General features: G+C 37.5%; 1 protein-coding gene across 3 annotated transcripts in view; it reads left to right on the top strand.

The window, feature by feature from the left end:
* Akap11 (A-kinase anchoring protein 11) overlaps nucleotides 1-25,354 on the top strand; it is a 44,455-nt gene that overhangs the window by 15,071 nt on the left and 4,030 nt on the right. Inside the window, exons 3-11 of one of the 3 annotated variants that reach the window (XM_029468778.2) lie at nucleotides 2,416-2,532; nucleotides 5,647-5,694; nucleotides 7,147-7,281; nucleotides 8,543-8,807; nucleotides 9,299-13,742; nucleotides 15,972-16,127; nucleotides 18,492-18,575; nucleotides 19,278-19,324; nucleotides 22,621-22,781. In XM_029468778.2, the coding sequence (XP_029324638.1) occupies nucleotides 2,416-2,532; nucleotides 5,647-5,694; nucleotides 7,147-7,281; nucleotides 8,543-8,807; nucleotides 9,299-13,742; nucleotides 15,972-16,127; nucleotides 18,492-18,575; nucleotides 19,278-19,324; nucleotides 22,621-22,781 (5,457 nt within the window). Of the gene's footprint in view, nucleotides 1-2,415; nucleotides 2,533-5,646; nucleotides 5,695-7,146; nucleotides 7,282-8,542; nucleotides 8,808-9,298; nucleotides 13,743-15,971; nucleotides 16,128-18,488; nucleotides 18,576-19,277; nucleotides 19,325-22,620; nucleotides 22,782-25,354 lie in introns of all 3 variants that reach the window. The other 2 variants (XM_029468777.2, XM_029468779.2) reach the window with 2 other exon arrangements.

Below are 25,354 nucleotides of genomic sequence, written 5' to 3'. Positions count from 1 at the left end.
AATGTTTTAAAGTCTACCAAAGTTGGGAAAAAACTCAGAACAATGCACAACTCATACATTTTTTTACCTTCTGTTAACATCTTTTTACAACCATTCTCTTCTCTCTTTACACCTCCATTTCCCTTTATAATTGTGTGTGTGTGTTACTGTCATTACCACTTCTAAGAAAACCTTCATCTGTAACTTCATCTGACGTGTAATCTGATAAGTTCCCCCCAACTTGTCTCAAAATTTTTCTTGTAAACCTTTAACTTTTTCTTGTTCCTTTTTTGTTTTTGTTTTTCAAGACAGAGTTTCTCTGTATTGTCCTGGAACTCACTCTGTAGACCAGCTGGCCTGGAACTCAGAAATTCGCCTGCCTCTGCCTCCCAAGTGCTGGGATTAAAGGTGTGCACCACCATTCCCAGCTTTTTTCTTGTTTCTTATCTAGAGTCTCCTCAAGGTTTGTTACATACTGCATTGAATATTTTGGTTACCTCATTCTGGAACCAGTCCAGTGGTCTAGATCCTATTTTCATGACACTATATCTTTGGAAAAATCTGAGCTAGCTCTCCTGTAGAATATACCACATTGGTTTTCACTGTAGTTTGTCAGGAACATCTCAGAGGTTTCCTGGTCTTCATTGCTCTCACGTCAGGGCAAGAGGTAATATCGTCAGTGCTCTTGAGGAAGTGGTCAAGGTTGTAACCATCTGCTGTCTCCAATATAAATGCAAAATAACTTTGATTAAATGCTAAGTTAAGGAAGCTATGTGATGATAGTTTGAGAAATGTAAGTAGCATATCTCCCAATAGCTTTTAACTTCATAGATTTAGAATATACTAATAATTCTTTCCAAATCAGTATGTTTAGCCTTACAAAGAGGATGTTCTAATGGAATCAGCTTGCCCCTATTTGTCATCCAGCAATCATAGGCAAAGAACACTATGACTGAACTCAGGAGTTAGGATGCATTACCATTTCTGTTCTTTTTGGTGCCCTGCTTGTTCCAGATGTAGCCAATGGGGATTCCTGAATAATACAGTGACTTCTGTGTTCTTTTGAAATTGCTCAATTTAGTCTTTGAGCACTTCTCTGTATTCTGGCACAGTTTGATGGTATAGTTTCTTTTGTATGTTCTCTCTGTCCACGATCTGGAACCAGACATTTTTCTGAGGAGCTCTGGTTCTTTTAATTGCTGGTTTGTGTTTAGAAACCACAATCTGGATATGTGATCTGCTCATTGTTATTTGAGGGTTATTGATTCTAAGACCCTGCATTAGAAAAGGTAGTATTTTAAAAATATAGGCACATCTTGATAGGTGAGATTGAAATTTAACGTTACATACCTTTTTCTTGAATTCCTTAATATTATCTCTTAGATTACAGATTTGAGTTATATGAACTTTTTATGGTTAGCAGCTGTTTGTTGACTTGATATAAAATGTGAGGAGATAAAGTGAATGGAATATTATAGTTTTTGTGATACAGTTCAGTGAGCAGAGAAGATATACATATGAATATTGTAATTACAATATGTTATAATACAGATCAAGTGACCTTAATCTGCAAACAGTAAAGGAGAAATTTAGACTAAAGGGTGAGGACATCGTCTTCAGCCTTGGTGTGATAGGGTTCTATAGGGCAGGATTGTGGTATAAGGCAGTCCCACAGGTGAGGAAAGCAGGTCACATATGAGAAGAGGAATACTGGAGTTAGTGGGAAGTTAGTGTTATCTTTCTGTCCGACTGTAATATTCATTGTCTCCTGCATGCACTTGGCATTTTTGACAACTTTCTTTCCCAGACACGGAGTGTCTTACCTTATTTTTGTTATATAGCTGCTTTAAGACCACTAGGAAGTCTTATTTTTAGACTTTTATTTTTTCCTCTGTCTTTTAAGGGAAGAATAGTTGATGCTAATGTACCCTTTTCTAGCTACATCATTTCACTCAGTATACAAATTGTTTCTGTTCTGCTAGTGACTTGGAAATAATATATGCAGTTTGCTAATTTTAGTGTAAGGCAAAAATTTTAACCTGTTCTCTCTTGACCCCCTTTGTGTGTGGGGGTCACATCTGTATTATCCTACATATCAGATATTTGTATTATGATTCATAATAGTAGCAAAATTACAGTTATGAAGTAGCAATGAAATAATTTTATGGTTGAGGGTCACTACAGCATGAGGAGCTGTATTAAAGGGTCACAGCATTAGGAGGGTTGAGAAGCACTGGTGTAAGAGGTAAGTCTAAGTGAATCTGGAGTATAGGTCTGTATGGTTTTCCAGTAACTTGAATTTTCTTCTCAGCAGAATTGAGCTTAACAGATAATTTAAAAAATATTAATTGGTGAATGAGTAACTGTAAAACTTAAATATCTGCAAGTTTTCTTACTTGTCTTAGAGTTAAATTGTCTTGTTTATTTATTCCACAGAGCTTCAGTGAAGATGTGTTCCAGTCTGTAAAGGCTTTATTACAGAGTGAGAAGGAGCTATGCAGTGTATCAGGAGGAGAGTGTTTAAACCAGGATGAGCACCCCCAGTTAACTGAGGTTTGCCATATGCCTTTCTGAACCCTTTTGCAATTGTGCACAATATGTTTTCATGGTCTTCGTATAACTTCAGGGTCTGTTTTTAAAAGCTGTACATAATACTAGTGATTGGGAAGCAGTTGGGTTATTTTGAGGGTATGACTTGTAGGTTGACAGTGCCCTCAGACAGGCCTCATAGTGGAAAGTATTTGGGCAACACAAATTGAACCTGAATTTTTTTTTTTTTTATGATACCACCATGTTAGGTGGGTATGGGGTTGGGAATGAATCTGGGATTAATTGGGGAGGGCAAATATGCTCAAAATACATTGTATGAAATTCTTAAATAATGAATAACAATGTTATTTGAAAAGAAGTATCTTTTAAATAATAGCTAACATCATTGACCAACTGTTACATTAGCCTTTTTATAAGTGTACAGGTCTTACTGACCTCTCACTGGGCAGGTAGGGCTTATTCAGTGGCTACTACTTTAATGCTGTTTCTTTAATTCTGAAACAAAGTACATTTATTTCATGTAATCACTTTTTAAATCCTTAAAAAGGGATCAGAAATGGGTCAGAAATCTTTCCTATCCTTTCAAGTTTCCTCGATGAACACAAAAGAGAAAATACGATGACCTTGGGTCCTGGAGGTGCCAAGGGAGCCTGTTCCTTCAGGTGATATGGAAGGTCTCATAGAGCAGGCTAGAAGGACAGCATGAGGACAACTAGGGATCCGGGCTACAAAGCTGAGGGTGTGTGTGTGGTATATTTTACATATACATCTTGCTTGCTATTTCTCTGCAATAGCATTTTTCTTCATCTTTGTTTGAATTCGTTGTTATTAAAAGGAGTGATTTTTTTTTTTAAAAACAGCATCTGTAGTCCATCATCACATTCATATTACAAACTGGAATCTGGTATAGGGGGCTGAGAGTATAACTTAAGAGTAGATCATTTGCCTAGCATGTGCAAAGCCCCAAGGTTAGTATTAGATCTTCACAGCTTAAAATTGGTTCTCCTATCTAGATCTGTCCTTTTTGAAGGCAGGTTTGTAATAAACCTTGATTTCTTCCTGGGTGGGAGGTTTCTGTTCTTGGAGGAATTCTTTACTTGAAAAGCTTCTTTCCCTAGAAAGAGGAGCAGGCCTGCTAAGTGAGTAGTGTTCTGCCATCTGGGTCTCCCCCTTGCTTTCTCTCCTCTGCCTCCCTCTTCTACTCTGTCTCTGTAGGGCAGAGCTGCTCTTCCTCCGCCTCCTGCCCAGCCCTCAGCTTTGTAGCCCGGATCCCTAGTTGCCATCATGCTGTCCTTCCAACCTGCTCTATGAGACCTTCCATATCACCTGAAGGAGCAGGCTCCCTTGGCATCTCCAGGACCCAAGGTCATCGTATTTTCTCTTTGTGTTCAAGGAAGCTTGAAAGGATAGGAGAGATTTCTGACCCATTTTAGGGTATACATATCTCACATATCTAAGTTTTGGGTTTTTTTTTTTTTCTTTCCAGTTATACTGGTTCATTTTAAGTCAAGTACCTGAGCTGACTTAAATATTTTGTTGTTGTTTTCAGTTTCATCTATCTATCTATCTATCTATCTATCTATCTATCTATCTATCTATCTATCTATCTATCTATTACCTGAAAAAATCTCTCCCTAGAAAGAGGAGCAGACCTCTCATATATACATATAATATATGTATTTCAAATCAAATTCATATATATAATTTCAAATCTGTACTTTAAATCCCCTACCTTCCCTTCTCTTCTGTTAGCCTCTGTTTCTCTAGACCATTTTACTTCTCCTTTTATTTAATACATGAATACATGCTTTTATGTAATTGTATAAAATCTATGCACTAAATATCTGTTTCAAAAAAGGAAAGAAATTAGTGTCTATGTTTTAGGGAGGGATGCTCTATTGCCTGGAAGTGTTCTGAGGAAACAGGCTGCTTCTCCTGGAGAACAGATTGCTAGATGCCTAGAGGGCACCTAACACTCCACTGGGTTAGTAGCCGTAATTAATAAAGTGCCAGGGTAATTTAGATTCTGACTGGCTTCTTAGTCATCAGAAAGAAATCAAAGTATATTCAATGTAGTCTTAGATTTTAACCATCCAGTTTCTCTCCAGTATTATTAATTGCTATTATTTAAATATTTTGTATTTCTAGACACAGCACTTACTTGGTAGATCATTTACTTTTTTCCCCCTAATCAAAGGGGGCTAGCATGATGACAAGTATATAAATATAATCTAAAAAAATAACTTTTCAGTCTCTGTTCTTTGTAGGAAAATGAGAGTACTGAAAAATTTAAAAAGAAAGTGCATATTCTTTATCCAGTGAATTAGGTAAAGGAGCACACAGACAGAAGGAGAGGAAAATTAGGCCACAGGAAGCTTTCCAGTTAGTCACTGCTAAATAGTCCAGTGTATTGCTTTTCACTATTATTTTTCATGTATGTGTTTTTAAGAATAAGGAAGAAATTATTTGCATAACACATCTTTTTTAGAACTTGTTCTTCTTACTTACTTTTACTTAGAGCTGCCATAGATATTTGAATTGTATAACGGTGTGTAGGGAGTAGTAGATCTGTAAGAGTGTTAAAGGGAATATTGATAGAATCATCTAGTGAGGAGGGAGCCTGGGGGAATCTACAGAGGGAAGGATGGTCTCTAAGGAGGCTGCTGGAACTTACAGGAACTTGCAGAATGAAGAGGAGCCAGGCCTAGATGTGTCTGAGGAAGAGCTTTATTCCAAGGGGACACCACTGCAAGAACCTCAAGTAGTCATGCACAGGGCATGTGCTAGATGTAGAAAGGGGTCTCATGGGTTTGAATGAAATGAGGACAGGCTGAAGGCATCCATTAACAACCATGGCAAATGGACAAGTGGCATGGCTGTGGACAGGTCCAGTGATGGTGGAAGTAAGAGTGCATGGCAGTGATGATGGGGATGAGGAGGGCAAGGGAAAAGTGAATGGTGAGGTTCAAGAGCTACAGTGTGGTAGAAACCTTGGTCTTTAGGAACACTGCCTGCCCTGCCCAGTGTTTAGTGCCTTGCTTATTGTGCCTTGTCCACATTCTGACCCAGGACTTAAACACAGTAAACTAATGGAGATTTTTTTTTTTTTTAATTCAGGTCACGTTTCTGGGCTTTAATGAAGAAACAGATGCTGCTCATATGCAGGTGGGGTCAGTTTATTGAATGGCAGATTGTGGGGGACTACTTAAATTTTGAAGACTGAAAACTTTACTTTAGTACTCAAATTTTACACTGATTATAAGGTATCTTTTAAAGCTAAAAGATGCTATTTGAAGCCAGGCATCATGGTGCATTCCTTTAATTCCAGCACTCAGGAAGCAAAGGCAGGCTGAACTTTAGTTCAGGACCAGTGGCTGGTCTGTACAGTGTGTTCTGGGCCAACCAGGGCTACGTAGTGAGTCCCTGTCCCTACCCTGATCCCCTCAAAACAAAGATAACATTTGAGTGTGGTTTGTACATCTTCAATTTCAGTATTTTTATTAAGGATTCCTTTGTTGTTATTTGTGAGACAAGGTCTTGTCAGATATCCTTGCTGTGGCCTTAAACTTGTTGAAAGCTTCTGCCTCCATCTCCCAACTGCTGGGATAACAACTGTGTGCTACCACCACTAGCTTTTGTTGATATAATTTTTGCTAAGGAAAGCAGATTTAGATTTCACAATTAAAATCATTTATCTGAAATCTTTAAACCACAGGCTGTTTATTTCATTCTGTTCATTATATTGCATGTAACATTTGTATATTTTAATGGCTTTCACAATTTGATTTCAGTAGTAAGGTTCTTGTATTTTTAGTGAAGTAGAATTAAATATAAAAGATCAGATTTGTAAAAGGTCTCAATTTTTGCATATTTATAGATTTGTGTACAAGTTTATAGCCCGTTTCATTTAGGCATTTATAGGGAACTGATACTTGAGGTCAGGATCAATGAAAGGTTGCCTGACAGTTGCACAGATCACTGCAGATAGTTTTTCCTTGTGCTGCTGCTGCTGCTGGAACACTGGCAATTCTGCATTAGTTCTCTCTGGTGAATATACCTGCAAACTCTGTAGTCTGGAGGGAACCCTGCGCTGGAAAAAAATGCCTTTAAAGAAAAGGCAACAGAAAAGAAAGCTAGCTTTCCTTAAACCTGCATAAACTCTTTGAAAGCTTACTACAATATCTTTGGAAAAAGTAAACTTATATTTTAAAGAGCTAAAACTCAGTCTCTGAAGAAGGGTGTTCAGTAGCTAAGAATTCTATATGAAGAACTCCAGCATCAACCCAGAAGACCTGAGGGTGACAACTACTAAAAGCATTTAAATGCTGATCATTATGGGTGTGTGAGGTGTCCTGTTTAAGATTGATGAGGTAGCTCAGTAGCAAAATGTTCGAAAGGCTACAATACAAAGCATTAGTAAGTGACCTGTGCTTTATTTGTGAGTTAAAAATGACTCTGTAGATAAACTGTGTGTGTATGTGAGCTGTTACAAAGCAGACAATTTATTGACCAGTACATTTCATGAGTTTTGGGATGTGGACACCATTGTGGAAACCTTGACAGTGTTACTCTGTAGTATTGTTCATTACTGTCACTGTCACTGTTATTTAAAATTAGGATCTAGCTGCAGTTTCACTGGAACTTCCAGATCTTCTGAATTCGCTCCATTTCTGCAGTCTAAGTGAAAATGAAATCATTTGTATGAAGGATACCAGTAAATCGTCCAATGTAAGCAGTAGTCCTCTAAATCAGGTAACTGGTGGATCATTTCTCATCTGCTTTTTCAGGGCAGGTTTTTAGTATATTTGCTCAGTAATAGTGATCGAAGCGTTTCTTGATTTAATTTAGTCTCCAGGAAATGGTATGGATGAAAAGTCTCTCGCGCAAAGCATTGCCAGCCTTGAAGTATAAAATAATTTTGATCATGGCTTTTAAACTAAATTCCTGCCAATGAAGTACTGTCAGTGGTATGCAAACTTTTAGTGAAATATTTCTGTTCAGATGTCTTGGATGACTGGAGGGACTGCTCCTGCTTTATGGCCATTCCACATTTGTATGTGTTGCAAGCTGAATGCTATAGAAAATGGACTTCCAGTTAACTTTCTGATTAAAGACCTTCCATGTAAAATGTTGTTTTCATAAAACAGTCTTTAGTTCATCACTAATTATTTTTGATAATGTATCAAAGAAAAAGGTTTTATGGAGTAAGACATTTACAGTTGTATGAGTATGTTTACAATTTGGAGAACTTACTCCAGCTATGAAATAGTGCTTTGTCCTTTGTGAGCTCTAGTGATTAGAGCTATGCCTTGTTTCCTGGATTGTGTTACTCAGTCTTAAAAAACACTTGCTTTATTTGCTAGGACATAAAGGGCAATTAGCTGTTATATTTGGTTTCTTTTTTTTTTTTAATTATTTATCAATGTCTGCATTTAAAATGCATTGTGTGTGTGGGGAAAACTAATGGCTGTGTTCTTAATCAAAGCTATAACCATGATTGTATGTTTTAATAATGGAGAAATACAAGTCAAGAAATAAGGACAGTTCTTTTGTGGTAGAATGGAAGGTGACATGTTGGGAGCTACAGGAAAATGGAATAAACAAGTAAACTTTCTGTCCATCCATAGTGTTGTAGTAGGTGAGATTGGCAAATATTAAAGAGGACATATTACAGACATACAGTAATAAAAAAATTGCCCAAGAGACTAGAGCGATAGTAGGTTCTATAACATCCAAGGGGTTAGATTGGGGAGACTTTGGGTACATAAGAGAAAAAAGATTGGAAAGGAAAAATAGTAAAAGTGAGATTTAAATAAAAACAAATATATATCTTTAGATAACTTCAGGAAATTAATTAAAATTATTAAACATTATAGAATGAAGGAACCTTTCAGGGTGCATGCATTTCTTGCCTCCCCCACCCCCCTTGAGGTTTATTTTTAGACTTCACTTCCAGAAGATGTTTTATATTTAAAATTAAAACTGATTTTTATCATCTTTCATCTCTCCCAAGAGTCATCATTCGGGAATGCTTTGTGTCATGAGAGTGTCACCTACATTACCAGGACTCAGAATTGATTTTATCTTTAGTCTCCTAAGTAAATATGCTGCTGGCATAAGACACACCCTGGACATGCACGAGCATCAGCAGCACCACCTTGAGACCACTGATGAAGATGATGATGATACCAACCAGTCTGTGTCTTCCATAGAGGATGACTTTGTCACTGCTTTTGAGCAGTTAGAGGAGGAAGAGAATGCAAAGCTATATAATGATGGTGTGTGCCTTTTCTTAGACTTTTCCTAAAAATAGATTGAAGTTGAAAGTTCGGTTTTGAAGTTTTTAAGGAGACTTAACAATTGAAATTTATTTTGAAAGTTGACCTAGATTATACGTTTAAATAGGTTTTTTATTAAAGGAATTCATTTTCCTGTGATATTTAAGGTCATTGTAATGATTGTATTGTTCAAGCCTTGATTACCTCATAACCTAGTATCTAGCACTTTGCTGTGTTCAAATGTCAGAGCGGTTAGCTGGCAGTCACTAGTAATTTTTCTAACAAGGAGTTGACTTTCCCATAGGCATGTATCTGAAGGCACAGGGTAAAATGGGATTATTTTATTAAAAGGTGTACTTGTGTTACTGGGGATGAACTTTCAGTTAAATAGCATATAGAAAACATTCATGATATAAACATTTTGTGTTTAAAGTCAGTGTTTTAAAATAATTTTTCTAGAATAATGTAAGAATTTTATTCTTTTCCTATAGAAATAAATATTGCTACACTAAGGAGCCGGTGTGATGCTGCTTCTCAGACTACTTCAGGCCACCATTTAGAAAGCCATGATTTAAAAGTGCTGGTTAGTTATGGATCGCCGAAGTCATCGGCTAAGCCCTCGCCTTCAGTAACTGTCCTGGGACGCAAGGAAGCTGCTTCTGTGAAAACGTCTGTTACAACATCGGTTTCAGAGCCCTGGACCCAGAGGAGTCTCTACAGGTCCCCCAGTGCCTCAGATAAAGACAAGGACACACAGGAGACATTCTTTCCTTCTCCTGTCTACTCCTCAGAGTCTGAGTGCTCAAGCCCAAGTCCTGTGATTTTTTTGGATGAAGAGGGATATCAAAAAAGTTTAAAAGCGAAACTTGAGCTGCCTGAAATTCCTGTGACAAAAGATGATGTAGAAGATTCAGACTCAGAAGTGAGTGAATTTTTTGATAGCTTTGATCAGTTTGATGAACTAGAGCAAACTTTGGAGACTTACCTGCTCATGGAAGATCCTATCATAGGGAAGTCATCACAGAAGATAGGGCACAAATATGAAAAATCTTGTATGAATCCTCAGAAATTCAAGTTTGAGCGTCCGGCTCTTCCAGCTAATGTTAGAAAGCCAACTCCTCGCAAACCTGAGTCTCCATATGGTCACCTGTCTGACGCTCCAGATTCCCCTCGTCCGGTGATGACATCAGAGGACAGTGGCTTGTTCAGCCCTATTCGAACCTCAGCTTTTAGTCCTCCTGGAAGCTGTACTCCTGCTGAATGGTTTTGCCAAACAGATACTGGTGAAAATAGGAATCATGAAAATTACTGCACTTATGAGGATTATGCAAATAATCTTTCTTGTGAAGTACTAGGCTCAGTTCTTCATACTCAACATGCAAACACAATGTCAGATATTAATAGTATTAAAAGGGGAAGAAATAATACTGTAACTTTTAAGCATGGAGACTCTGATCAAAAAAGTACATGTAAAAAATCTTCAGTGATTACAGGTAGTGTTCAGAAGTTTGCAGCAGATCTTGTGGGGAAAAGTTTGGGCAGTGCGTTTAAAGACTTACAGAAAGGAGTTTCTTCATATACCAATACATTGTGCCACTTAGCTGTCAAATTGACATCATCTGTATTTCAGACGGCATTTAATGAACTTAGAAGGCAGTGTGCATTTTCACTAAAAGAACGAGCCATTGGTAGCCTGGCCAGTCTTTTGGTGAGTGATGCCTTATCAAATGCCTTGAAAGACTTACAGTATGTAAAAAAGCAGATGTTTACAAACACAGTTGCTAGGTTTGCTACGGACCTTGCTGAAGAACTTGTTTTTGAAGGTATCATGGAAGTGTGTCAGTTTTCATGTCCTCAAACACCCGCATCTTCACAGTGTCAGTCACTTGACTTTGAAGACAAAGTCGTGAAGTCCTACGCCAAAGATTTGTCTGAATCTGTAATACAAGAAGCATTCATAGAACTGTCACAGACTAACATGACTTTTACAACAAAGGCAGCAGTTAATGTTTCTATGGGTAATGTCAAGTATGTGAGTGCAGAAAGTGTAGTGTCCCCTACACAGACCTTTACATTTTCTTCATCCTTCAGCAGTCAAGCAGTTATGATGACAAAACCAATGCAGGAGCATAAGAAGGAATACACAGTGCAGCAGGCTTTGTTTTGTACCTCAGGAATTGTCACTTCTATACCAGTGCCCTTGGCAGGTAGTGCCCTTCTCCCGTATCATATGTCATCTACTTTGTATCCTTCCAAGTGTCTTTCATCTGAGCCTAGTAAAGCAAGTGGTGGCTCTACCCAAGAACACATTGCCATAGAACGCGGTGCAGAGGACGTGGATTGTCTCAGAAATACCTGTCTACCTTCAGAACTCAATCCATGCAACCAGAATGACTTCAAACCAACTAACGGTGATATTGACAGGCAGAGTCCTTCAAAGTTAATGAGTGGCCCTGTAATTATTAGCAACTTTTCCGCAGCGATGGTACATACAATAGTAAATGAAACCTTAGAGTCCATGACATCCTTCAAAGCTACAAAACCTGTTGATACAAATGCAGATTATTTAACTAAAACAATAAAGGGAAAAGCCTGTTCTCTTTCCCTTTGTGATCAAGCAGCACCACAACAGAACAAAGCTAGCAGTAAGGACATGTTTGCTGAGCAGTTATCAAAGTCTATTATTAAACATTCCCTGGATAAAAGCAAGTCAATGCTTCCAAATATAGATAAAAAAACAGATAGTAAGGAACACATGCTTGATCTTGGAAAAGAATCACAGATGACCTTGGGGGAAACTCCCAAATTCCTTGACTTTTCAGATAACTCACCTCACCGTTCACTCTTGGTCGGAAACTATTGTGTCCCAGAATGTAAAGATTCTGTGAGTTTTGGATTTTCTCTAGAGACACTGCCATCTTGTTCAATGATGACAAATCAGAAATCTGACTTGAAGGAAGTTGTGAAGGACAAAGCAGTGACAAGGCACAATTTGAATAATACTGCACTTGAGCCCATGCCTTTTGGACAGGAAAGCTCTTTCCGTCACTCACAGACTTTATCATCTGCAGTGCTTACCTGTGTAGATGGTTTGCATGTGGAAGATAAGCAGAAAATCAGAGACAGCAATGTAATACCTGATACTCCCCCATCAACTCCTTTAGTGCCATCCCAGACTAGTTCTGAATGGGACATCAAAAAATTAACCAAACAACTCAAGGGGGAGTTAGCCAAAGAATTTGCACCCGCAACACCACCTTCAACGCCTCACAACCCATCTGTTGGTAGTTTGTCTGAGAATGAGCAAACTACTATAGAAAAGGAAGAGTTCATGTTGAAGCTCATGCGTTCTCTTTCAGAAGAAGTTGAGAGCAGTGAAGGTGAAGAACACCCAGAAATGCATGTAAAGGCAGAGCACTCGGGGAAAAAAGTCCAGTTTGCGGAAGCATTAGCTACACACATCATTTCTCTTGCAACTGAAGTGGCAGCCTCCCACTTAGATCATGAGACCACTCAAGAATTCAAGGTCCAAAACCCTCACTTAAATGTACCAAGTCAAAGAAATGTGCTGTCAGCTTTAAGTCATTCCGATGAAAGCATACAGACATGCACTTTTGCAAGTGATATGGCAGCTGATGTCATTGCAGAAGCCGAGAAGATTGCAAACGCTAGAAACTGTATGCTTTTCAGGCATGAGAGGAACATTTGTCATGTTGAAGGTGACCGAGGTAAAGCAGAAGAGAAACTGGATGTGGATGATGTTGCACATCCAAGAGAAGTCGATACATGTGTTCTTTCATTACCAAGTGGCATGCCAGGTCTGACATACAAGTATCCCAGTTGTGAAAGTGTGACTGATGAGTATGCAGGGCATGTTATTCACGTGCTCCAACAGGAAGGTGGCAGTGGTGAGCTGATCATGGATCAGTATGCCAGTAGACTAGCCTACCGGTCTGTCAAGTCAGGAGTTCGGGAAGCAGCTAAGACAGTAAGAATGAAGTGCAGTTCCAAACTGTTCCCTCTGCACAGCTGTCATGTGAAAACAAACAAGGAACTGTTGGTGTTCTCAAGTAAAGAGCGTCACCAAGAAGTAGATAGACAAAGAAAAAGAAATGGCAGCCATCTTTGCAAATACCAGACATGTGAAAGGACACAGGATCCGTGTAGAAATGAACTTTCGGAACTGTACAGTTTTTCAGCCTCTCTTGCTAGCAGCATAACAAGAGATGCAAAGAAACAACTCACAACACCTAAAGTTGACTTGCCAAAATCCTCAACAGATGGTTGTTTTTTTGAAATATCTGAATGTGTTGACAGCAGTGAGAATGTTGCTGGACCAGAACTTTCAAAGTCTTGTCAACCTTTGCAAAACCATGGATTTTGCCAGAATACAGGCTATCTAAGTGGATATAGTTGTGCAGAGAATGCTCAAGCTATAGAACAGTATGCTAGAAAAGTAGTGGGTGACACTTTAGAGCTAAGTTTAGGACCCACGGTTTTTCATAATTCAGAGACCACAGCATCAGCAGATAGGATTACTTACGCAGAAAAATTGTCACCGCTTATAAATGAAGCTTGCAGATACTGTGACCTTAAGGAATTCCATGGTTGCACCAGAAATTCTGCTCAGCTCTTTTCAAAGCAGAGTCCGTGTGCTAGTGCTAAGCCAAGTTCACGTTCAAAACTTAGTAGCATTCGTCAGAAATCAAGAATTTTTCATCTTGATGTACCTCAAATTCATGTTAATCTTGATAAAAGGGCGGTGCTTGCAGAGAAGATAGTTGCTGAAGCTATTGAGAAAGCAGAGAGAGAGTTGAGCAACACAAGTTTGGCAGCTGATAGTGGAATCGGACAAGATGGCATTAGCTTTGCTGAGAGCCTTACCACAGAAATCATGACAACAGCTGTGACAAATGCCGGGCATGCTGTTAGCAGGTAGGTTTCAAATTTTTTGTCAAGTCTTGTAATAGAATGAATAGTTAACTTTGCCCTGTATGTTTTAGGTTCTGTTCATAAATACTCTACTTATTTTCATCCTAACTTAACAGAGGTCTTCTCTGTTGCATTTGTATGTAGCTTCATGTCCTGTGCTTGGTTTTCATATGAAAATTTTTGTTTCCCAGTTCCTTTTGTGAGTAATTATTCATTTACAGGGCTGGAAGATGAGAGAAAGCACAATAACATCAACTAAGAAGCAGGTAATTAGAATAAAAGAAATGGGTGAATTTTATTCAAGAGTTTAGACTGGTATATTTACTACTCTGAGATTAATGTCTGTTTCTATGGTCGAGACAACTTTCTACACATGTCTTGGATGGTTTTTATTCTTCCTCTTCTATCATAGCAGCTTCAGACCGGGCGTGGTGGCGCACGCCTTTAATCCCAGCACTCGGGAGGCAGAGGCAGGCGGATTTCTGAGTTCGAGGCCAGCCTGGTCTACAAAGTGAGTTCCAGGACAGCCAGGGCTATACAGAAAAACCCTGTCTCGAAAAACAAACAAACAAACAAAAAAACAGAAGAGGAAACTAGATGGTGATTCCTAAGCCCTCACTCCCAGGACTCAGCAAATAACTCTGCTAGTCATTCTTCAGACTACTCATTTTCTTCCTAGACCTGGCCAGCAGTGTACCCTGCAGTCTTCCTTAAGCTTGTTTGAATCCAGACTGGTATTTGTAGGCTCTCTCTTTGTACTTTTGTTCCCAGGCTTCTGTAAGAACTGCAGAGTCCACTTAGTTGTATATAATTCTGCCTTACATTTTATAAAGTGAAAATGATTTACACTTGAAGAATGATTGATTCAAATAGATTATTCACTAAGATGTTAACTAAATTGTTTCACTAATGTTTCTTTTCTCATAACTGTTTGATTAATGGTAGAATATATAATAGGACGTTACAAACCCATAACGCTCAGCTGGGAGCCATATGAATTTCAAATATGGAAAGCATATGATAGTGGAATTTTAGAATAATAATAGATCTAGACTTTATTTTCAATTACCATGAGTCCAGTTACCTAGCAGTCATTACAAACCCTCTTTTACCCTCCTCCTGTGAATCATTTTCTTAAAAATGTGGTAGGTAACAGGAAAAAGTGTTAAATAAAATAAAGTTGTGGTGGAAGATATCTGCATTTGGAATGCCAAGCCTAACTGAGTTGTCAGATCTTAAATGCAAAGTGAGAAGTGCTTTAAAAATGGGAAGGGCAGTTCAAGGCTTATTTTAGGTGTTAGGGATATAAAAGAAATTGAAACAGGCAAAAAACAAAAAACAAACAAACAAAAAACCCCAAAACCAAACCAAACCAAACCAAACCAAACCAAAAACCACTTTGTTCTGCAAGAGCTGGGGGTTCTGTGTTCTGTGCACTTCTGTAGAGTGACTCAACTTGGAGGATGGCAGTGAGGGACCAGCTTATACATATATGATGTTTGGAAATCAATGGAAAGTTTTGATCAGAAAACTGATACTTTTTCTCTTCCTGCTTAAGCATCACTCTTTAGAACTGTGTTGATGATATACAGATAGGGCAATTAGTTTAGTTTCTCTAAATGGTCCTTTTTTTTTTTACAGTGTTATAAAAATATGAATGTGTCTGTTAAAAAAAAATTTAAGACAGGGTCTTACTATGTAGCCTTGGCTAGCTTAGAATTATGTAAATCAGGCTGGTTTTGAATCACAGAGATACCTCCCAAATGCTGGAACATCAGTTTCTGCTAAGAAATATGTTTATGATTCATATTATGAAGAGATTTGTCTAGTTTGAATATAGGCTTGGTTGACACAGCTAGAATTTCAAACTGCATTTCTAATACTAAAAGCCAGAAGGAGGCTCTTTTAGATTCAAATGAAGGTAGTATTTTTATAGGTCAGATGATTCGCTTAGAACTTCTAGTGAGGTGTACTTCTGCTCAGTGTCCTGTTGAACGTGTAAAGTGCTTTCAACTGAATGTAGATGCACAAGGGTATTGTCTAGGTAGCAGATGCATTCCTTGCTGTGCTGGTGTTCAGTCTTCATTATGTGCAGATGCAGTGATGTGTTCAGGGGTGTTAGTGTCACTGGGGATATAATTCCTTAGTGTCAGCTTTATCATCTTCTTTCTTTGTCACAATTTGTGATGCTTCAATTGTTTTTTAAATTATTACCATGTGATCTTTTCCTAGTTCAAGAGAAATAGAAGATTTTCAGGCAACTGAGTCACTTGGCAGCCAGCAGATGAATCTCAGTGTTGGTGAAGACAGCACAGGTAGCTGGTCCAACTTAAGTTTTGAGGATGACCATCAAGATGAAAGCAGCAGTTTCCATCATCTCAGTGAAAGGTAACTCTGACTGTATAGTTAAGTGTGTGAGAAAGGTCTCTAGACTTAAGAAAAGTAAGCAGTGGGTTTGCGTTATTTACAAATTCTCAATTTGGAAATCTGTCTATACTTCCAACATTTTATTATTCACAGTGTGGCTTTTTTGTTGTTTTTACTTTAATTGTTCTTGAGGGTATGGCTCTCTTCTGGTGTGGCCCAGTCTGGTCTTGAAGTTAAGTTTTTCTCTTAACTTTCCAGGGTCTGGATTATAGGCTTGTGGATTATATTGCCATCCCTGGCTTCTCAATGGCTTTGACACATATTAAATGCAGTGAGGGAACAGAGCAAATATCTTCGGATATACTGACAGCTGACCTGTATTGCAATATTGAATTTTATTTCCATGTTAGGTTTTCATCTATGTTGTGGAAGTATAATTTATCACTTTAAAGAGCATACCTTCATTAGAAAAGTATTCATGAGAAGGACAGTTAGGTGTCCGTAAATGGCATTACTATAACCCTGCAGTTTCCTGATACAAGCTATAATAAATAGTGTCTCTAGGGACAGGACTTCTGCTAGGAACAAAATATTTTATGTCGCTTCTTGGATTGAAAATGCAAACATTGTATAGTCTTAGATTTTTTAAAATCTACTTTAATAAGGGTTACTAAATGCTTTAACCTCCCTTCTAGCCCTGAGATAGTGGAAATGAAAGGTTAATAGGGCAAAGGGGAGTGTGGACCTATTTAGAAATAGTTCTTTGGGGTAATTCGAGTCTTCATTGTCAGGATATCAGTGGTTTAGTTCATGTGAATCAGCAGTAGTACTCCATCCACTCACAAACACCATTCACAAACCAGCAACGGCCGTTCAGTCCAAGTAACTGACTTGGAATCTGAACCACTTTCATAAACAGGAGCAAGAGGGGTTTCCTCAGAAAGATGTCTGCATTGTATTCTTTAGTTACTTAGATGTTACTTGTCATGTTCATTTAAAATTTAAATGATGAATTTTTATTATTAATTAGATTGAAAATTTATTGTTAGTAGAATATAAGTAAGAATTTTAATTTTGTGGTTTTCATTCTTTAGAAAATCATTTTCTTAAAGTAGATAGGGTTTGAGATTCTTCTCTCTCTCTCGTTGTTTATAGTTGCCTATTCTGTGCTACTGAATTTTCTGTGTTTTAGTTTGTCTAATGATAGACTGAGGTAAACCTCTGGTTGTCTTTATGGTTTTATAATGGAACTAGGCTTGTTTTAATATATGTTGAAAAATGACTTTGTTTTAACTTAATGCATTGTAATTTGTGAAAGTTTGATACTGTTAAAGTAAAAATGGATACGTAATTTATTTGGGAATGCTTAGAAACTACTTAGAACCTTTGTTAATCATGACTTTGGTTACCTTGACAACACTTACTGATGCGCAAGAAGTGAGTTCATGTTAAAGAGGCAACCTTCCGGATTGTATGGATGCTAAGTTCTAATTGACTAGTAGAGAGTGGGAAGTAAAAAGCTGCTTATCGTGCAAGCTTACTAATGTGCTTACTAATTATCTTAATAAATAGGAGGGAATAGAATATTTAAGTTGCATGTTGAAATTTTTAATTTGAAAAGTAGCCTATAATTTTATTTTTGAATATGGTTACTTTTTTTTTTTCTCCAAACAATGCTTGCTGTAGTTGTAGATATAGCTGCCTTCCTCTTCTGGCTAGGTAATATAAGAAGCTAGAGCTATGTGTGACTTTGGTGACTAGCCAGCCATGCAAATGTATTGCTTAAATAAGCCTTGCTTATTCTAGCTTTCTTTTGAAGAAAATATGTGCTATTTGCCAACTGCTTAGTTTGTGTAATGTCAGAAATAAAGATAATTGGCATGTTGATGTGATGATCTCTTTGAAATAGGAAGGTGAGGGCTGTTTGAGATAGTTTCTCCTACACCTTCCCATTGTTTTGTACTGTTCAGAAATTTCAGAAGACCTCAACTTAGGTCTTTTTACTTTTTAATTTTTCTCCAAACTGAGGAGTAGCAAAGTATATTGCCCTTTTGGTTGTTTTTAATAAGTTACATGTTAAGGCTTGCCATGAGATACTCATTTTATCATGCAGTCATTTGCCATCCTAACAGTCATGTTGTTTTAATCTTGAAAATAAATGTAAGTTTAGAATGATTCCATATTGTTTTGAGGACAATGAAAAGATTCCCTCATCTCCAGCCCTGCCAGTTATCCTTTATGGACTAGCAGTGACAGTGTCTCACCCCCTCTGTGGACGCTCCACTCCACTGTGGCAGCTTTAGGACAGAAGCTGTCCCAAGGAAACACAGGTGATCTTCACTGTTCACTTTCTAGTTCAGCTCTGTTCTTTTCTCCCTCTAGCAGTAATGGTAACAGCAGTAGCTGGAGCAGTCTTGGTTTAGAAGGAGATTTGTATGAGGACAATTTATCCTTTCCAACATCAGACAGGTTGGTCCAGTTTAGACACTTAACACTGATGACTCTTTCATCACTAATGCATGATGTCATTATTCCTAAGAGAGCCAGTATGTATCAACCTGCTTTCCTCCTGAATTTTGACATGATTCTGCTCAATATATTTACATCTAATGAAAATTTCAACTATCTAAAATATGACTGACATCTAATTGCAAAATGTGTGACTGTTTGCATGGGTTGCTCTGCTTGCTATTTTTCATTCTACCAATGATTTCATTAAAAAGAGCTTGCTTCCTACAGGATTTCTGTTTATTTTGTTTTGTTTTGTTTTCCTATGTAGCTTAATTTCATATATAATAAAAGTATAGGAAAATTGTTTTAAAACAATAAATGGCATTAGGAGAAGCAATAGTACTTCATCATTCATGACATTCTATGATATTCAGATAGTGTATTACTTAAAACCAGGGTAGAATACTTCACCTGAAGTTGCTTGGCTTTAAATGTCATGATAAGGTAGGGCTTCTGTAGGTATCCTGTGCAATTCAGACTTTAACATGAAATAATGTGAGAAGCAAAGCTTCCTTTTGGTTGCCATTTTCTCCTCTCTAAATGTCATATGTCATATTGTAACATTTCATTCCTTACTACTCTCTGAGAAGTGATTTTAATTCAGTACTAATTAGGCTCTCTCTTTTGTTTTTTAAAACTACTCTTGTTCTCTTTGAAAAGTGATGGACCGGATGATGGGGATGACGAGCAGGAGGACGGTGCGGAAGGTTAGTCACAGTTGCGCTCAGTCTGTGTTTGTGTAACTCTCTATGGCTGTGTTTATGCCTCTCACAGATAAGCTCTGGGTTGTTGCTATGAAATCTCACAAATCACCGCAAAATCAAAAAGTTTGAGGAAGAGGCTTAGGATATATTTCTCTTTTTAAAATTTAATCTAAAATCCTTCTCATGTTATAAAATAAATTTAGTGTAATTACAGCATATTTTTTATTACTCTATTTATTACTTACTTTCTCTGGCTGTGACAAAATGCTTGCCAAATGGGAAGGAGTTTCATGCAGGGAGGACATGGCAGTGGGACTGGTAGCTAGAGGAAACCAGGCAGGAATCCCACAGGAGCGGAGGGAGGGGTTGTGGTCCTCACAGCCTACCCTAGGGACCTACTCCTGTCAGGTCCATGCAGCAATGACCTCACAATGTCCCAAACAGTGCCACTTAGCTGGGGATGAGGAGCTCACTCAAACTGAAACTCGTAGTTTCCTTTAAATTGATAACTTATAGAATTGGTATTTTTGTCAAACTTATATGAGCCAAAAAGTAAACATGGAAAGGAACTTTAGATGTCCCCACAACTCTCTTCCACTTCTAATTCTGTACTCACACTTATACTTACTTAAAGGAAATAGCCTTCTTTAGTGAACAGAGTTCTTACTATGCCAACACTAGATATCATTGGCTGCAAAGTCTTGAACATAGTTTGTGACCTTAATTCTTATAGTGGAATATCCAAGTGAGCCTAGAGACTTCATTCATATTGAACCTAAATTTTTATTGTATTTATATAGTTTTTGAATGTCCTTCTCAGGTCTGTCTTTTTTAAAATTATAAAATGATAATATTTTTTATAAAAAAGCATATTTAAATTAAATATAATGTTTTATATAATTATTTTTGAACTAATGAAAAATTATTATTTTTTTTTTTAGAAGTAGAAAAACTGAGGGCTGGAGATAGCCTAGTGTTCTATGTTGAGAGTTCTATCTCGTACCCTCCTACCAATAATGTAGGTACACTGAGACTCTATAAAATGTTGATGAGAATTTCTTGAGATATAACCCTCAGTTTCCAGCCACTTTATCCACACTGTTCTTGTTCAGGGAAGTTACATAACTGATCTTAATTTAAAATTCTCAGATTTAAAATTATTGTTATTTAGTGGTTTAAAATTACATTTATTTGTTTTGTATGTATGCCTGAGTGTGCATAAGTGTAAACACAGGAATGCCACATGTCATGCATCTCACATGGAGTCAGTTTTCTGTCTACCATGTGGGACCTGAGATGTGAACTCAGGTTTTTCCAGGTTGGAAGCAAGTGCCTTTACCAGCTGAGCCATCCCACGGTTAGATTTATTTTTATTTTATGTTACTGGGTATTTTGCCTATATCTGTGTGCAGTATCCAACAAGGCCAAAAGATGGCATCTGATTGCTCTGGAACTGGAGTTACAGACGGTTAAGAGCTGGCATGTGGATGCTGGGTGTCAGATTTGGCTCCTGCAAGAGTAGCCAGTGTTTTTAACTAGTAAGTCATCTCTCCAGCCCTTACTCTACATTTTAGAGTTAGTGATAATCTAGGTAGTATTTGCTTTATTTTTGTTCATTAATGTGTTGATCTTTAAAAGTCATATACTTCTAATAACACTCATGAATATAATTATTCCAAAGACTATCTATCTGTATGTATGTATTATGTAAGTTGTGGGTCTTTAATAGCCTAGTTATTACTTAACTAACTTTGTTGAGGAATAATTAAGAGAAGAGGTACAACTTAATATAAATAAAATAATTCATTAAAAAAAATAGTAGTAGGCTGAAAATGTCTTCTGTTACTGTGTAGAAACCAGGAGGTTAATTATATTCAAATGCATCATTCCTTAGCTCTTGAGATGATGGGCATCTCTCATGTATGAAGTTGTAGTGAACTTTTGAAATTTGTTCCATTAGAAGATAGATTGGTTTAGATTGACAGAAAGCCTCAAAATTAGGGATTCCTACAATAGTAAATATCTGCTTTTTAAACCTTCTTTCTTTCCTATTTATTAATTTATTTATTAATTAGGTGGCATCAGCCTTGACCTCTGTTGAAGTTTCCCATCAGGCCAGGTAACCAGCAGACCCTAAGCAAGGAAACCCTAGCAGTGTAGAAAAGAATTAACTAACCCAGCTTCCAACCCCAGGAACACTGCAGGGCTTACTAAGGGCCTCACATACAGTATCTTGTACCATAGTATTTAAGACCTCCTTTAGAACAAATAAACATATACAGACCATTTACTAAGTTAATTTTTTATGTTTAACATACAAAGTGATTAATGATTGCATGTGTTGATTTCTGAATATGTATCATTACACTTTCATCTTCCTCATTGCTGTTTCCCATTGGCCCCATTCCTCATGCTTTCCTTCGGCTGCTGCTTCTCCCTACCAGACAGTCCTCCCTCCTTGCCGGACAGTCCTCCCTCCCTACCAGACAGTCCTTCCTCCCTGCCGGACAGTCCTCCCTCCCTACCAGACAGTCCTCCCTCCCTGCCGGACAACCCTTCCTCTGCTCATGTCACCTTACTCTTTCTCTCAGGGGTCTTACTTCTCTTTCATGGCTCACACAAACATGAATGTATGTAAGTACACATACACAATTTTAAATGTAGACTGCATAGGAAAGACAACATACACTTACTTTGATCGATACTGGCACAAAGGGCAAAAAAAGATAAATTCCTGAGTATAACATGGATCAAAATTTTTACATTAAGAATAGAAGGGTAACACAAATTCTAAAAAAGATTAGTAGTGGTCTAGAGTGCCTTATATACTATAACAGAAAAGTGTCCATCAACCACAAAGAAATTCACCAACATTTCCATTATCAGTCCATACCGGCTGGCTTAAGGACTGGCAGCATGCCCTAGATACTTCTTGTACTCAGTTATCTTTGAGTGGGAATGTTAAACATGACACTAGTTCACAGGACATTGGTTCCATCATCCAGCTAGAATGTCTCCTTTGTATTGAAAACATCATTCTCATTAACAAGAAAGTAAAACTGAGAACAGTTCCTCTTTGTCTTATACTTAAATTCACTCCAAATAGTATTTTACATTTGTGCCATCAGTAAATGATCAAAAATATTCCTTTGTTTTAGCATTATTTTGTCCTTAAGAAATGCTTTATTTGACATTATGGTATAGTTAAGGAAAACAGTCACTGGAATCTTAAATCAAAACTAGAGTTTTGAAAGTTGATCGGATAAACTTTACTTCCTATTGTTTAAATTTACTACTAGATTTGCAGCAAAATGGAAAGACTCTGCTAATTATGAACATTGACATGGAGCCTGGAGCTGTAGACCCGCAGCTAAGGATTATTCTTCAGTGGCTCATTGCCTCTGAGGCTGAAGTTGCAGAACTTTATTTTCAGGACTCTGCAAAGAAGGAGTTTATATTAGTAAGTATCTCCCTTCTAGAGTGCTGGTGAGGAAACAGTAACACCACTAAATAATCCTAACGACTTTGTTGCTTTAGCAAATGCTTGTTGATTGCAGGATATTAGTATGTAGGAGTCTTACAGTTGGGTTTAGATTTGCCACTTTCCAGTAGGTATAACCTTGGGCAGATGAGTTAGTGAATGTCTCAGTTTCCTTAATTGCATGTGGGATTAGAGTCATAGAGAACTTACCTTGCAGGTTTGTAAGGATTAATTATAATACTGTAAAGAACAAGTACTTAATCTAACATCCTAACCCTAGAAGTTAGATGTCAGTAATAAGCAGCTCCAGAAATTCTTAAGAAAAGATATTCTATTTCTGTGATTCATAATTGTACCTAATTAATTAGGTCTTTCTCATCTTTATGTGAATAGAAGGCTGATGCGATGAAAAATCAAAATAAGGTTAGATACTTTTTTTTAGTATGCACCAAGCATACTGTTAGTAGGTATTTTCAGTTTTTAGCGTTATGAGTGTTCTTCCCCAGTTTTCCATATGAAAAATTATAACCTTACCATAGTATAAAACAGTCCAGTGACTAAACAAATAGATGAATCAAAAAAGGACAGGAAAGGAAAACCAAGATACTCAATTTTCTAGTTCAAAATTTACAATAGTATTGTCGAAGATGTCTGTGAAGGATGTGAATACTCCGAAGTGGAGTTTATTAGCTTGAGACTTCTGTTTGAAGGAGGAGAAATACTCAAATGAATTATCAAGTGGAAATGTGGCTAGGGAAATTGTTAGAACTTAGGCTTAAGATAGACCTCGGTCGGCTACATGGGGTTGACATGTGGTGGCTAGAGGAGGAGGCCTTGCTATCGTGTAACCTAGCCCAGGGATCTTTGCCTGATTGGGTCAATTACAATGCTCAGTTGTGGATGGCAAGGTTTTATTATATTTACGGCTCATTTTTACTATTGGCTTTCAGAGATTGTGTCTAGCTAGGACTCCATAAGGATATGGGGATATTTGAAACAGTTGAGACATGTACAGCTTATGTTTGGTAGTAATAAGAATAATAGAAATACTTTCTGTTTTTCTGGATCATACATTAAAATTTAACATTTTCATTATTAAATAGAACAAACAGTATTACCTTGAGGATAAATAGAAGATGGCATACAATTGTATTTCAAAAAAATATAAACATATTAGGTAGTAAAAGAGAAACTACATAAATGACTTGTACTGAAAGACTTTGCCAACAAAGCAAGAAGACAGTTCACATTTGAGAGGAAATGTTTATAATTTTGTATTTATAAAGTTCTTAGTCCTAGCATGTACAAAGGACTTCATTTTAAAAATAAAAAGGCACATAATACAGTTTTAAAATGGACTTAGAGTTATTAGTGCATATCTTTGGAAAATAAAAACACGAAAGGGTGTTCAACTTTACTAGCCATTAGGAAAATGCAAATCAAAATCACTACACACTTTAGCACCAGCAGGGTGACTGTCCAGGTGGTAACAGCAAGTGTGGGAGGACACGAGATGCTGCGTTCTTCATAAAGTTCTTAGTGAGAACCTAAAGTGGTGAAGCTGTGGTGGAAAACACCTGATAGTTCCCCAAAATGCCAAGGACACATTACCATGTCACCCAGCATTTCACTGCTTGGTGTACACTCGGGGGAACAGACACCTTCTCAGACATGTCTATGGCAACATTACTTATGTTAGGGAAGTGTTAGGCTTGGTGGGATAGGTCTGTAATTCCAGCACACCAGAAGCAGAGGATTACTGTATGCTTGAGGCCACCATGGTCTAAATCAAGCAAGTTCTGGTCATAGTAAGACCCTGTCTTGAACAAACCAGAACAAAACAGTGAAAAGCCTCCATCTGTCTTATCAGCTAATGAATGGAGAAGGAGCTTTGTTGGTTAGTAGAAAGTAATGAGGCACCAAGCCCTGCTTTACTACAAGATACCTATGATCCGCCCAAGACCACACACAGAGCGTACAGTTCCATTTCTATGAAATATCCCCAAAGAGGCAAAGCTCTGAGGCCCCAAGTAGATGAGTGCCATACTGGAAGGTGCTATGGAGGATGGAGAGGGGCTTCTGAGTCAGAGGGCTTTTTTCCTGGTGTGAGGAAAGAGCATCCAGTATTGATTGTGTGATAGTTGTTTTCAGTTCAGTGATGCTAACACCCATGGCATATGAATTATATCTCAAAGCTGTTTAAAGAAAAGAACACTTCTAGTAAAATAGTTTTTCAACATTTATTTTACAGGTCTTTTAAAACTTAAGAACTCTTAGCTAGTTGAGTAAACAAACAAACAAAAAAAAATGAATAAGGTCCTGTTCTGCTTTGCAGTGGTAGAGTTTGCTTAAACCCCATTTACTCTTTTGCTTGCTTTTTTTGTTGAAACATTACATTTCTTAACTTAGAAAGCCATGTTTCTGTTGAGGTGGAGTGTTTTCCAGAGTATAAATCACACTATATGCTGTGGAAAGGAAAATCTACATCCTTTTATTAACCTTGACATTGTCATTATTATTTTATGTTTCTAATTGAGGGTGTGGCGGGTGTT

The sequence above is a fragment of the Mus caroli genome, unplaced genomic scaffold, assembly GCF_978045245.1.
Source record: "Mus caroli unplaced genomic scaffold, Mus_caroli_1 scaffold_12, whole genome shotgun sequence".
Taxonomy (NCBI): domain Eukaryota; kingdom Metazoa; phylum Chordata; class Mammalia; order Rodentia; family Muridae; genus Mus; species Mus caroli.
This window is presented reverse-complemented; position numbering and strand designations above follow the sequence as displayed.